Source organism: Morone saxatilis, unplaced genomic scaffold (assembly GCF_004916995.1).
Source record: "Morone saxatilis isolate NCDOM2014 unplaced genomic scaffold, NCSU_SB_2.0 Contig15, whole genome shotgun sequence".
NCBI lineage: Eukaryota > Metazoa > Chordata > Actinopteri > Moronidae > Morone > Morone saxatilis.
Genome location: NW_023339707.1, coordinates 14,348,539 through 14,360,941, shown reverse-complemented (window position 1 = coordinate 14,360,941; position 12,403 = coordinate 14,348,539). Strand labels below are relative to the sequence as shown.

General features: G+C 38.3%; 3 protein-coding genes across 5 annotated transcripts; 2 read left to right on the top strand and 1 right to left on the bottom strand.

Annotated features, from left to right (window-relative positions):
- Window positions 1–1,360: 1,360 nt before the first annotated feature.
- On the bottom strand, window positions 1,361–5,749 carry etv7 (ETS variant transcription factor 7). Of its 2 annotated transcripts, none has more exons than XM_035656234.1 (9): window positions 5,513–5,749; window positions 5,103–5,250; window positions 4,781–4,945; window positions 4,517–4,693; window positions 3,200–3,331; window positions 2,943–3,086; window positions 2,458–2,600; window positions 2,213–2,313; window positions 1,361–2,116 (listed from the first exon to the last, which is right to left on the bottom strand). In XM_035656234.1, exons 1-9 carry the CDS (start codon window positions 5,543–5,545, stop codon window positions 1,948–1,950), a joined length of 1,212 nt encoding a protein of 403 aa, XP_035512127.1. In that variant the 5' UTR covers window positions 5,546–5,749; the 3' UTR covers window positions 1,361–1,947. The 2 variants fall into 2 exon arrangements, with proteins under 2 accessions (XP_035512127.1, XP_035512128.1); XM_035656235.1 differs by having other exon boundaries at window positions 3,200–3,307.
- Window positions 5,750–6,566: 817 nt separating this feature from the next.
- Window positions 6,567–8,841, top strand: zgc:194242 (uncharacterized protein LOC100005854 homolog). Of its 2 annotated transcripts, none has more exons than XM_035656254.1 (4): window positions 6,567–6,616; window positions 7,579–7,835; window positions 8,086–8,266; window positions 8,390–8,841. In XM_035656254.1, exons 2-4 carry the CDS (start codon window positions 7,581–7,583, stop codon window positions 8,584–8,586), a joined length of 633 nt encoding a protein of 210 aa, XP_035512147.1. In that variant the 5' UTR covers window positions 6,567–6,616; window positions 7,579–7,580; the 3' UTR covers window positions 8,587–8,841. The 2 variants fall into 2 exon arrangements, with proteins under 2 accessions (XP_035512147.1, XP_035512146.1); XM_035656253.1 differs by having other exon boundaries at window positions 6,591–6,722.
- A 761-nt stretch (window positions 8,842–9,602) lies between these two features.
- ube2t (ubiquitin-conjugating enzyme E2T (putative)) lies at window positions 9,603–12,336 on the top strand. Its single transcript, XM_035656256.1, has 7 exons — window positions 9,603–9,737; window positions 10,429–10,538; window positions 10,686–10,755; window positions 10,857–10,962; window positions 11,099–11,197; window positions 11,607–11,690; window positions 12,033–12,336. The coding sequence occupies exons 2-7, from the start codon at window positions 10,430–10,432 to the stop codon at window positions 12,147–12,149; spliced, it is 585 nt and encodes a 194-aa protein (XP_035512149.1). The 5' UTR covers window positions 9,603–9,737; window position 10,429; the 3' UTR covers window positions 12,150–12,336.
- Window positions 12,337–12,403: the final 67 nt, after the last annotated feature.

Sequence of the window (12,403 nt, the reverse complement as noted above, 5' to 3'; positions counted from 1 at the left end):
AAACTCCTGGAGCCATTTTCTAAAGGCTTTGAACTCCTTCTGTTTTTTAAAAGTAGACCAAATCACACTGAGAAGAGTTGTCCAGTGAAAACTGAGCAATGGTTTCACATTCAGAGTTTTTAAACCAATCTCAATTAGACATACCATATTGGTCATGCCCATGTGATATAGCATACACTGTCAATGACTTTTTGTCTGTTTCTAGTCCTAAAAGCCAAAATGATTTTGGTTTGCTTATCTCAAGCCGGCTTCCGTGTGATACTACTAAATAAACTAAATGCTCTAGATCTTTGGCAATGTTGAACTAATGAACAAAAAGTACAATCCACTAAAGTACAAATTAACAAAAATAGACTTTTAATGAGCCCTTCCAAGGAACAAACAATCAAAAAAAAAACATGCTTTAGGAACAATTTTCAAAAGGACTAAACTAAAGTACTTTCTTTATAAATGAGTTATTAGTTACCGAAAATATATGTGAGTATGTGACAAATAAGTCTTTGAATCTTAAATCGTATCAGTTTTAATAGAAATTAATTAGTTAGTTAATATTTTGGTTAAACTTAGTATGAAAATCTTTGACTTTACCCTTTTTATGCTTTTATATTTAAATTGTTGTTTTTTCCTAAAGCAAACAAATGTTAAGATTTTTATCCTACTTTTTTATTGAAATATATATATCAGTGCAACAAAGCACTTCCTAAGAAAGTAGTCACTGGTTTGATATAATACATATATAATAAATTACATTATTACCTTTTTTTATTTTAAAAACGTTTTGTTAATGAGCTCCCATCCATGTTACCACCCTCTGGTCATGGCTTCAAACTGTCAAACAGAAAGTGAAAGCATTTAAACAGAAATGTTATTTGATTGTTTTAAATGGCTATGAACCTTTTTTTATCTGTAGAAGCAGCTTCCTGTTTTAAAGTAAAGGGTAGATGCTCTCCTTCCTCTGTCAATCCTTCACAGCAATATAATATTGACAATAAAGTCAACTAAATATGCAGTGTCCTAATTTATGCTGCTTACCATGCTACCACAGCACCCCCTGCAGGTACAGATACCAGCTTTTAGTTGGGGGTTAGGCAAGGAGCAGCACTATGAATGTGTGTGTTTTTCTTAGATTGCCTATATTTTAAGAGCTTGATAACACTGTTTTTTTTTTGTCTTTGTTTTAATATTTTGTGAATTGCATGAAAGGATTTACATGGCATGAATGATCAATTGTCTTAACTGGATTATTCACCTACAGGCTTAATCTCATCACTGACAATGTGTAATAAAATAACAATGTTGTGATATATGTTCCAAGACATCATTTAAGTACTTGAGCACGCAAATAAACACATTTGGGAGGTGCCATACAAAGTATTCAATACAAAATATTTATTTTACAAAGCAGGAAAAACATTGATAATGTACCTATAGGAAAGTCCACATCTTTTTAAATGCCTCAACTTGGAGCTAATTAAGCAAAACTATATGTAAAACCAACAAACTGCACAGCGTGTACAAAATGGCATTTACCCTGCAAGAACAAACAAACTGGAACAATTTCACAGTCATTTCCACCACTTAACTGCTAGACCTGTATAATATATGAAAACAAGTGCAACTTTTGTAATGCAATTCGGTTGAGCAAGCCTGAGATATTTTAGTTATGATTATTATTTGGCTGTTTTAATATTCACCATCTTCCTTGCCCTTAAAATTAGTGTTCATTCTGATCACAGTGATACATACATTGATTCACAGCAAAATGTAAAGCAATCTCACAGTGCAAAGATTCCTAACAATACAAACAACTGTGCATTTTTTTTAAACCTTTATATGCATGGGTTACTCTCTGAAGCTCAAAAACGCAAGATAAATACACCACAATCTCCACATTATTCTGCAATAAAATGTGTTGTATTGTATTAAGGACATTAATGCAATGTTTTTCTATGGAGGAGGCTGTGGAGAAGCACGATCAGGGGAAACCTCAAAATGGTCCTCACTGAACTCAGGTATAGGACTGCTGTCTGGAAAGTCCCCGTCCTGAGAAGTGTGTTCTGGGGACTCTGCAGGGTCAGCCTGTGGTTTCCTGATGTCATGTGGGAGTTTCAGAAACCTGTGGGTGGGAGAGAAGAGGCCATAACAATAAATGTGTGAGCGTTGTTATGGGGAAAAGACAGGAGGAGAAAGACAAAGAGAAGAGGACAGAGACCTGAAGAGGAGCTTTTGTCCTCGCTCCTTTTTGATGATGTTGAGCTTGTAGTAGTGCCGCAAAGCACGGGACATTTTCTCATAGGTCATATTGTCTCGGTTCTGTAAAAACAGATCACACATCATCAAGGGCCTGCAGTACAACTTTTACTCAGCTTCCCATGTCCCCATGTTTTTGATGTTTTTTCTCTCCACCTGCGTGTTCATTTTCCCTGTGAGATGAACCACACAGACCTGGATGCTCACCTTGTGGTTTCCCCAGAGACGTGCCAGTCCGTTGGGGTCGACAACCCTGAATACCAGGCTGTCTTGGTCTTCCCATCGAATGTATTCTTGGTAACGGTCGTCACACAGGAGCTGATACACGTAGTCCCACAGCAGTCTGCACTCTGGCCATAATTAAGATGGCAAGCAGACACATGTTACCCAAACTTATACAACTACAATCAATTATTGGTATTCAAAGCTCTATTGAGAATCCATAATGAAAAGAACTCATTTTGATCGTTTTCAAATACAACTCTATCTCAAAGTCTGTAAGACTCTTAGGGCTCCTTTAAACACACTAAACCACAGCTACACGGTGAGTGAATTGTGAATCTTATGGATGTCTTAATATAAATTGATCAGGTTTTCACACATTTGTGCACCTTCTCTAAGACAAAAAATGTTTTTGTAGATTTTTAAGTGGATAATGTAGTACAACTGTTAATAAATGAACGTAACACTACCTGGGATGCGGCCGTTGGCTTTATGCAGTGGGCTCCTCTGCTTCTCTCGGCTGGAGAGATTGAGCGGCTCCTGGGTGACACTCTCTGTTTTGGGAGGACACTGAACTTGGTTGTGGGGCAATGTAAAAACAGCTACTGCTCCATCTAAGCAAGAGAAAATGAAACATACAGAGAGAAATAAAGAGAGAGGAAACCAAAATCAGAGTAAATAATTTGCAGAAAGGCACTGTGTTTCTGGTATTGTTTGTTATACCCACTAGTATGTGTGAGTGGAGTAGTGTAGGTGCGAAAGATTGTAGGACGATCTCTGAGAGGTGACATAGGCTGTGGTTGGGTGGTCACAGCGGTTACAACAGCTGCCGACACTGCAGTTGTGAAAGCAAGGGAAACTGTTAAAGAGAAATATGAGGAATTGTGAAAAAAAAAGGGTTAAAATGAAAGCAAAAGTGATTTTAAAGCAGCTTTAACATTTTGCATTGATGGCTGATGCAATATACAAAGAGGCCATTTCACTACTTGCAGACAGTATGTAGAACAAAGTCATTGTTTTGGACTCTGGAGTTGTAAGATAATTGGTTTCCAAGCAACCAGGGCACACCCACTGGCACACTTCATACTCTCTGTAATGGAAAGTACCTTTTTTTATGATCGCGACAAACGAGGAGCGTGTGTGTTTATATTCCTCCACTGAAGGGTAAAATGTCCGTGCAGTTTTGAGGTGCTCGTAAATTGTATTTCCAGTTAGTGTAACTTTACACGTAATTATTTAGCTTTGCATTTATCTGAACTGTGCAGCTTCAAATAATCTTGTTAATGCAAAACATCTTGTATCATGCATTGCAGCTTTATTAAACTTAAAGCATGTAATGTAGTGAGACTTCTAAACATCTGAACCAACAACAACATTAAAATGCTGCTTATAACCATTTAACATCCTGAAAGTTTTTAAACACATTTTATTTGACATTATGTTTACTTCTATACCCCCTAGTCTTCATATCATAAGAGTTGAGGGTAGGCATGCATTGGTCAGTGTTAAACTTTAGAGTTTGGCAAATAAAAAGCAAATGGATGTCCTCACAAGTACAGAGAAACAAACATAGGGGAGAGCGAGAATTCCTGCAGGGTGTGTTTGCACATGTAAGAGCGGGATCAGGAAGTATTTGCAGCTACAACCTAACCAGGATAAACAAGTTTTTTTTATATGCAACACACTTAAACATAATGCGTGTCTGTTTTTTGAACTACCATGCACCCATGTCTGTACCCTGTACATAACAGAACATAATAGAACAGAACAATCTGACCTTAATGTAGTTTGTTGTCCTGATCTTTCCTGTATATTACAGCTGTATGTTTAAGTTTGATTATATTTGTTTAGCTCTGTGCCTTTGTTTAGTTTGATTAGATTTGATTATATTAGACTTATAGTATGTCTGCATATGTATTGTCCTGTTAATTTGCTCTCTGCACTGTGTTAATTGAGACAGAGAACCAGAGTCAAATTATTCGTATGTATCGACATACAACTGATTCTGTATATGTTTTAAAATGTATTCCTAGACGTTACTGACCTTGGTTGCCATTGACTGAGGGAGGCTTGGGCTCTTTGACACTCTGCAGGGGTATGTGGCAGCTGACTGGGCTCTGGGTGCTCCCAGTTGCCAAGGAGGGAGACGCATTTGGGGGGTCACACACAACGCTCCTCCTTTGCTGTTTTACACACTGTAGGATCTCATACAGAACATCACCTGTAGAAAACAGGGGGGGCATATAAAAAACCCAGCCACAAAACCAGCCAGCATACTCTCTTTCTGCAAAGACACTAATTTTTCTACCAGAGCTGGGACAGCGGCGTCTGAAGTCTTCCTTGGTGAGCAGGCACAAGGCTCGACCATTCATCTCAAAGCGTCCCTTTTCGGGCCGGCGCAGTGAATACTCCTTCTGAGCCCAGTGGAGCCAGTGGGCCACATCCTCCTTATCCCACAGAGATGGGTTTATTCCTAGGAAAGAGATACATAATTCAAAAACACACTGTTACAGGTGGCGTTTGTGCTTTAGAACAGCAGATGCTGCTGCATCTACTTTGATGCGTGTTATTTATGCAGCAGTATCTTGCAGATAAACACAGCATCAAACAGAGAGGAGGGTTTGACTCACGGAGCTGTCCAGGTAGATGCCACAGGTCTTCCTGAGTGGGAGGACTGACCAAAGGAAGCTGGTTAGGGGGGGTTTGATGGACAGTGAGAGGAATGTTGACTTGGCTTCCATGCATTAGGGATGTAGGACTGTTTGCTCTGTTTTCTTGCTGCAAAACATCCACACACATATAAGTATATATAAGCCCATAATTACACATACACCACCACTCAGTGGCAGGATAGAAGCAGTAATGCAGATCGATTTTAAAACCTTACTTAAAAGCTACACTTTCACTTGCCTAAACAACAACAGCTGGCCAAGGACTAAGCTCCCAATCTCCAAAAAAACAAAACATGCAGTTGGGCTCTGGTTTGCCTTTTTTGAAGACAACACAAAGTTAATCGGTTTGCTCCTGAGTCTTAACTTACCTTGACCAAAGGTGACGGGGAAATGTTCTCCATGGAAATGTCCCTTTATTACTCGGCTGTACGAAAAAAAAAAAAGATGATTTCCTTCTAAGCAGACACACAGGTCGCCAATAAATGAAACAAACGGCAGGTTAAACCTCCCCAAACTCCATTTTAAATGAAACAACGAAAACTCTACTGTTTTCACATTCGATCCTTCCGGGAAATGAAAACGAAAGAAAGATAATCCTCGCGGGGGGTGTGTGTGCAGAACAGGCTGATTGGAGGAAGCAACCGGAGACAAACACTTCCAAAAAACGTGTGAGCGCACTTGATAGGAGCGCGCTCCAGCTTCAATGATTATTTATTTATTTATTTATGCATTTATTTATGCATTTATTTATTAGCCTGTCTCTGTGTGTTCTCACACTGCGTATTAAATATCTGAATGAATCATTCTTGTGTGTGTGTGTGTGTGTGTGTTTGGAGGGGGGGAATAAATGAAAGTGGCAGGAAGTGAGTGATTAAAAAACAGTGGGAGTGTGAATAAGTGAATGATACAAGGAAAGATCAGCGCCTGTAAAGCAGAAATAGACCTCGGAGCTCCTCCTCCTCTTTTACTTCCTTATGAGGAGACAGAACCACAGACCGAAGAGTGTAGGGAATACATTAAAAAGTTTTTTTCTTTGCACATATTCTGCATTCATGTCATTGCATTAAATATCTCACAGCACAGTACGCAACTACAGATCTATCTCTAAAGCTACAGATTTAACAATATGAATATGTGGTAATAATATGTGGATGCACTCAATAAATTTGAAACAAAAAGGAATAATCAAAACAAACATTAAAATGTGGAAACACAGTTTGGATTCACGAAACACAAAAAGCTTAAACATCCCTTTATGTTACATTATGTGAGCACTGTCAAAAATAAAGGATATACACCAGATAAACACAAAGATAAACAAATGGATAAATGGCTCTCAGAAGCCTCTTTGAGAGAAAGTGAAATGTAGTTTAGGGGATAGATGACTCTGGTCCACACTAGTTGGCGGTAATGCACTTTACCGCCAGAAAACAGGAAAAAAGAGGAAGAACACAACAGCTCAGACTAGTCGGGTAAGGTTCAGGCAAATAGCACGAAATAAAAACATATTCAGTAGTGCAGTTTACTGTAGTTCAAGGCAACGCCTGCAACGACAGAGCCTGTAGACCTACACCTACAGTAAGCTTTATCTAATCAATACACTGTAACGTTACCGTCGACTGTCTGTAACAGTTACACGTTTCCAACCATGGGGCACCAAGTGGAAAGATTTTGTAAAGTAGCTCAAAAAGTTTGCCAAAATAGAAAATCTTATTTTATCTACAGTCATACATGAACGCTGTTGCGAGGTTGGTTATTAGTTAACAGTTATATTAAATCTAACATACAGTGACCAAATGATAATGACATTAAGGTAACTACAAGTGTTATTATCAGAATAAAGATACCTGGAGAAAAGGTTTGGCTTATAGATTCTAATTTACAAACGTCCAGTAAACCTAGTGCAGGTTAAAGTGTTGGAGATGTAATAATAATAATATTAATAATAATAATAATAAACATACAGTATACTCATATTCTATAGTCTCTGAAAGCTGTGTTTTTTTCTTAATTGTAGTTACTTATGGGTCATACAACAGACTAAACATTATCGTTGAAGTATAAAAAGCCACTGAAAAGACACAGATTTTCACCTGATCTTAAAGTATCATACCAACTGTCCTGTCTGCTGGATACTTGGAAATTTGACAGAAAATGTAAAAAAAAGTTCTGATTTGATTTTGGTTTGTTGTCTGATTGTACAGGCGTCACATGGAGTGTATTATCTCCAAAATATTAAAATAGCACTGACCGCATGATATGATCCCTACACTAGTAGGAGAGTGGTGCTTAATGCTAATAGTCAAAAATGTGACAAGCTACAGTGATTTACATGATGATACAATGATTTTGTAGTTGTAATTCTATAAGAAATAGTCACGTAACAACCTGTGTTGAAAATACCCACGTGTCTTTTTTTGTCCTATTTTTCCAGTGATGTGGGCTGAAAAATTGGGGAAACAGTTGGGCCACCCGACACGATCAGTGGCAGGGTGGCTGGTCAGTAGGTTTCTCACAGCGCGCAACCGGGTCCTTGAGGAAAATGCTGTGCAGTTGAGTGGGATCCAGCCTGGGGATACAGTGCTGGAGCTGGGTCACGGCCCGGGACTGGGTCTGCAGTCAGCAGCCAAACTGCTCACAGAGCCCACAGGCCTTCTTATAGGAGTGGATTATTCAGAATACATGCATCAGGTGAAGTATGAATACTGACAGAGTGGAATAAAGTATTTCAATTCAAGAAGATTGTTTTGTTGTTTTTGGAGACCCAGTAACAAGCCTCTTTAGCCCACCTAAATTAGCCACATATGGACTGGTAGCCTCTTTGTGTGGGAATTAAGAAAAAATAGAAGAAATACACACACCTGGGACAACAATGTATTTGAAGGAGGAACATTACTCACTTTTGGAATAGTAGAATATTTATCTTTTTCTTCTCTTACAGATGGCAAGTGAGCGAATGAAGGAGCTTGTGGCCAGTGGGAAAGTGACCCTCCACCACTGTGATGTAGCAGCAATGCCTCTGGCAGACAGCATTGTGGATAAAGTTTTTCATTGTAACTGCTACTACTTCTGGCCTGACCTCAGGAGGGGAGCTGCAGAGATACACCGTGTCATGAAACCAGGTAGGATTTGACGTTGTTAGATTAAGACTGTCTTTACTTCCAAGGCACCTTTGTCACCCAAGTTAAAACCTGTCTCAGATGGTCTGCTGATTTGCTATCTTACTCCTACTTGAACTCACCCAGGAGGCCTGATGGTGACCACGCTGCGACTGTCCAATGTGGCTACTTTAGCAGCAAAGCGGGTGATGCCAGGGGGGAACTGGCGCCCGGAGGCCTACATGGTAGCTCTGAGAGACTCTGGCTTCACTGATGTCAGAATGGAAGACAGACAGCACGAATGCATTACTTTTCAGGCTATCTATGCCAGTGCTTCAAAGTGAGATCCAAATCAATCTGCAAGTGATTGTGTGTATAATTCTACCTCATTTTTTGTGATCATGAAATTTTGTATTATTACATAAATTTTTCAAGTTATCATTTCTGAAGATGTGAATGTTGTAACTTGTAATGTTGATCAGAAATGTCTGAGTGTATTTCTCACACTTATTATGTACAGTAGATTTTGGATGAATGAATGAATGAATATTGAATGAAAACAAATCAAACACAGAAATAAAGTTATTTTTTAAATTGCATTTGCTTTGTTTCATAATTAAATGACAAACATATGTTAAATGACAATTATTTAGCCTTTTGTTTTTAATAGCTGAATTTCATTTTTATGTGAACTTTCCAAGCCACATTGAAATTAAATCAAAATTCAGGAAACAAAGCGAAGACATGTTTTACTGCAAAGTACAAAAAGTACTGAAAGGATGGGGGCAAAGTCAAATTACAAGCAATGAATAAGTTGGCATAAAAGTGCATCTGTTACTGATTTACAAATGTTGATGTATATATATATATATATATAGTATATAGTATACATAGTATGGAAGGACAAAAAAAATATTAACTACAGGGGTGCTGTATAAAAAAGATGAAAACAGTAGGAATAATGAGCAGTGGCCTGAATTTTTGTGCAATAATAATCAGTGCTAATGTTCAGCACCAAACTATCCATATGATATAGACAAATTGATAAAGTCTTTAAAGACAGACGTTTAACACATACAACTCTGAATTTATCTGTACCCCCCTGTTCATGTCACTTTGGTTTGTTCAAATCAAGTCAAACAGTCGTCAACTAAGGAGCAACTGCAGTGAATCAAAAACAAAGATTTATTTATTTATTACTATATATTTTTCACAAGCACCTCCAACAAACCAGGAGATGCCGGTTAATGTTTAAACAACGTAGTGTAATTAAAAACAGCAGTGTGAATTGAACGGTAGGTGGCGGTCGGGTTCCGGTTGGGTGCAATACGCTCCATTAAAACAGACGAAGAAGATGAGGGACGCGGGCGATGTTGATGACGTCGGGAGAGGGAAATCTAAAAACACCTCTCCGTTCAGACTGGACGGTGTTAATGTGAAGTTTATCTGAAACAGCCGTGGTAAAGTGGACGACAGTTGTTAGAGCCGGAGAGACGTAAGTGACTGTGATTTAATATCGAGTAAACAGCGTTATTGCACTCACAGACAGACGTACTGACAGTTTTTAACCACATTATTTAAGTTAGCAGCCAAAACGTTAGCTTTGAGCTGTTCACAAATAACGTCAGCAACTATGATTGAACAACCCAGAGCCAACTAAACTAAAACTATGAGCAGCACATTATTCACTCAACCATGTTTCTGTAAAAAACATTTAAAAAACTAAAATAAAAACTGAGTAGAAGTACTGATTCAACGTCTTATGTCAAGTAAAAGTGAGAAAGTACAGGCTCTGAAATGTAACGTTATACTAAAAGTATAAAAGTAAAATGACATTTCTGTACAAAGCTGAGCTTCTCTATCTTTTTTGTCATGTTATGTATGTCATGCGTCATATGCACTGGTCATGATGTTGGGAAGGCCTGCAATGATGCTAAAAATATATATCCACAATTCCCCTCAAATGCATTGAAACTAAAGTAATGAGTAAGAAGTAGAAAGTACAGGTATTTGTGTAAAAATGTCGGGGATGGAAGTAAAAAGTCTTACTCGTAATAAATACTTTAATTTACAGGTACCTGGAAAAAGTACAGTGATAAAGTATTTGTACTTTGTTACTTCCACCTCTGACTGAGTGAATATTTTCTTTGTGTTCAATATGAACATATCCATTCTCCGGTGAGCAGAATGCAGAGGGCTTCCCGATTGAAGCGCGAGCTTCAGATGCTGAGCACCGAGCCCTCTCCCGGGATAACATGCTGGCAGACCGAGGAACAGATAGACGACCTCCGGGCACGTACGTATTCTCAGTGTCAAGACTTTGAAACTAAAGCAACTAAAACTGCATTTATTCTCTCACAATATGTCACATATATGACAAGCTACATATTTGTTTTGTCCGCAGTACCTGATCATGTATTTTCTTTCCATTCCCCTGTTGCAGAGATTGTTGGTGGAACAGAGACTCCATACGAAGGTGGAGTTTTCTCTTTGGAGATCAAGGTCCCAGAGAGGTACATTTTCTCAAAGGTTTAAATGTGTTCTCTTTCATATTTACATGTTATAAACACTTACTACAGTTTAGTAAGACTGACCTTCTGTTTTCCACATGTAGGTACCCGTTTGAGCCTCCCAAAATACGATTCTTGACCCCCATCTACCACCCAAACATTGACAATTCAGGACGTATCTGCCATGATGCTCTCAAACTCCCACCAAAGGTTGTAACTGATTACAAACAACAATAAAAATTTGATTCTGTTTCGCTTCCATCATATGGTTTTATTTGTCTACTATAAATTAGCAGATTTACCAGCGAATATTTGTCAGTTTAATTGTTTTCCGCTTTTTATTCAGGGTGCCTGGAAGCCCTCCTTAAACATCTCCACAGTGCTCACCTCCATTCAGCTACTCATGGCTGAGCCCAATCCAGACGACCCACTGATGGCTGATATTGTGAGTCACACATAATCCTGCACTCACAAAATATCATACTATCTATTAGAGTAGCATAACCTTGATACACAATCACACTGCGGCGGTTTTATTTGTTTAGTGAATATTCCAGTATAGATATAGATATGTGACAATAGAGCTTCTGCAAAAAAACAATTTTTTGGACTAAAAACATACATTTGTACCTACTTTTTATAGTATGCATTTTATTACAAGCCAGAGTTTTTGCTAAATGCAAGAATAACTTGTTCAGATATCACTCAGAAACACCTTAACCTTTTGTCACAAAAGTATATCCTTTTGCAATGTTAAAAAAAAAGTAGAGAGCATTTGAATTGTGATACTGTGATCAATTGTGTATCTCCACCGTGTACACCTGTAAAGGGACGCTTACATTTTTCAAATGCAGTCATCAGAGTTCAAATACAACAAACAGTTGTTCACGGAGAAGGCCAGGAAGTGGACACAAGAACATGCTGTTCAGAAGAACATGGTAAGTTTACTGTGCTCATGTTTGAAAAAGTTTTCCTCATTAACCTCTACTTACTGACCCTCTCGGGTAAGAGCATTATTATTACTCAGTGACATGATTACACTGCATTGTCTGTCATTGTATTAGCTGTGTGTAGTACTATATTTTACCCACAAGGTGGTGCTGTGCTCCTTCAATAGATTGTTGTCTACTAACTTAATATTTACTTGGAATAAAGTGATGCAGACTCTGTGATTTATACTCAAATGAGACATTTCACACTTCTCAGTTTTTTGGATATGGAGGAGCGTAGATGGGCAATGCTTCTGTTGTCTGAATTAGTTTGTATCTGTCTTTGTTCAGGGAGTTGTGGATGGCAACAAAGAAAATACTCTAGATCAGAAAGCTTCATCCCGCAAAAGAGAGGCTTTTGGTGCACAGCAGGAGGCGGAGGAGCCAGCAAAGAGAAGCTGTATGTAGATTTTGTCGTGCTTGTTAGAGCCGCAGGTCTCTCTTCTCTGCGGCCACGTTGCCTTATACACCCATTTACTTTTAAAGAGTTTGATTTTAAATGTTTATGTAGTGCTAATATCTATCTCACATATCTACATATTTATATGTATAATTTTTGTGTCTCTGTTGTAATATTAAAGTTTATTTTGAACAATACCACAACTTCCTGTGTGGTGTGTAAGTGTGTTTTATTATAAAAGCGGAGTGGTTGACGTATATAC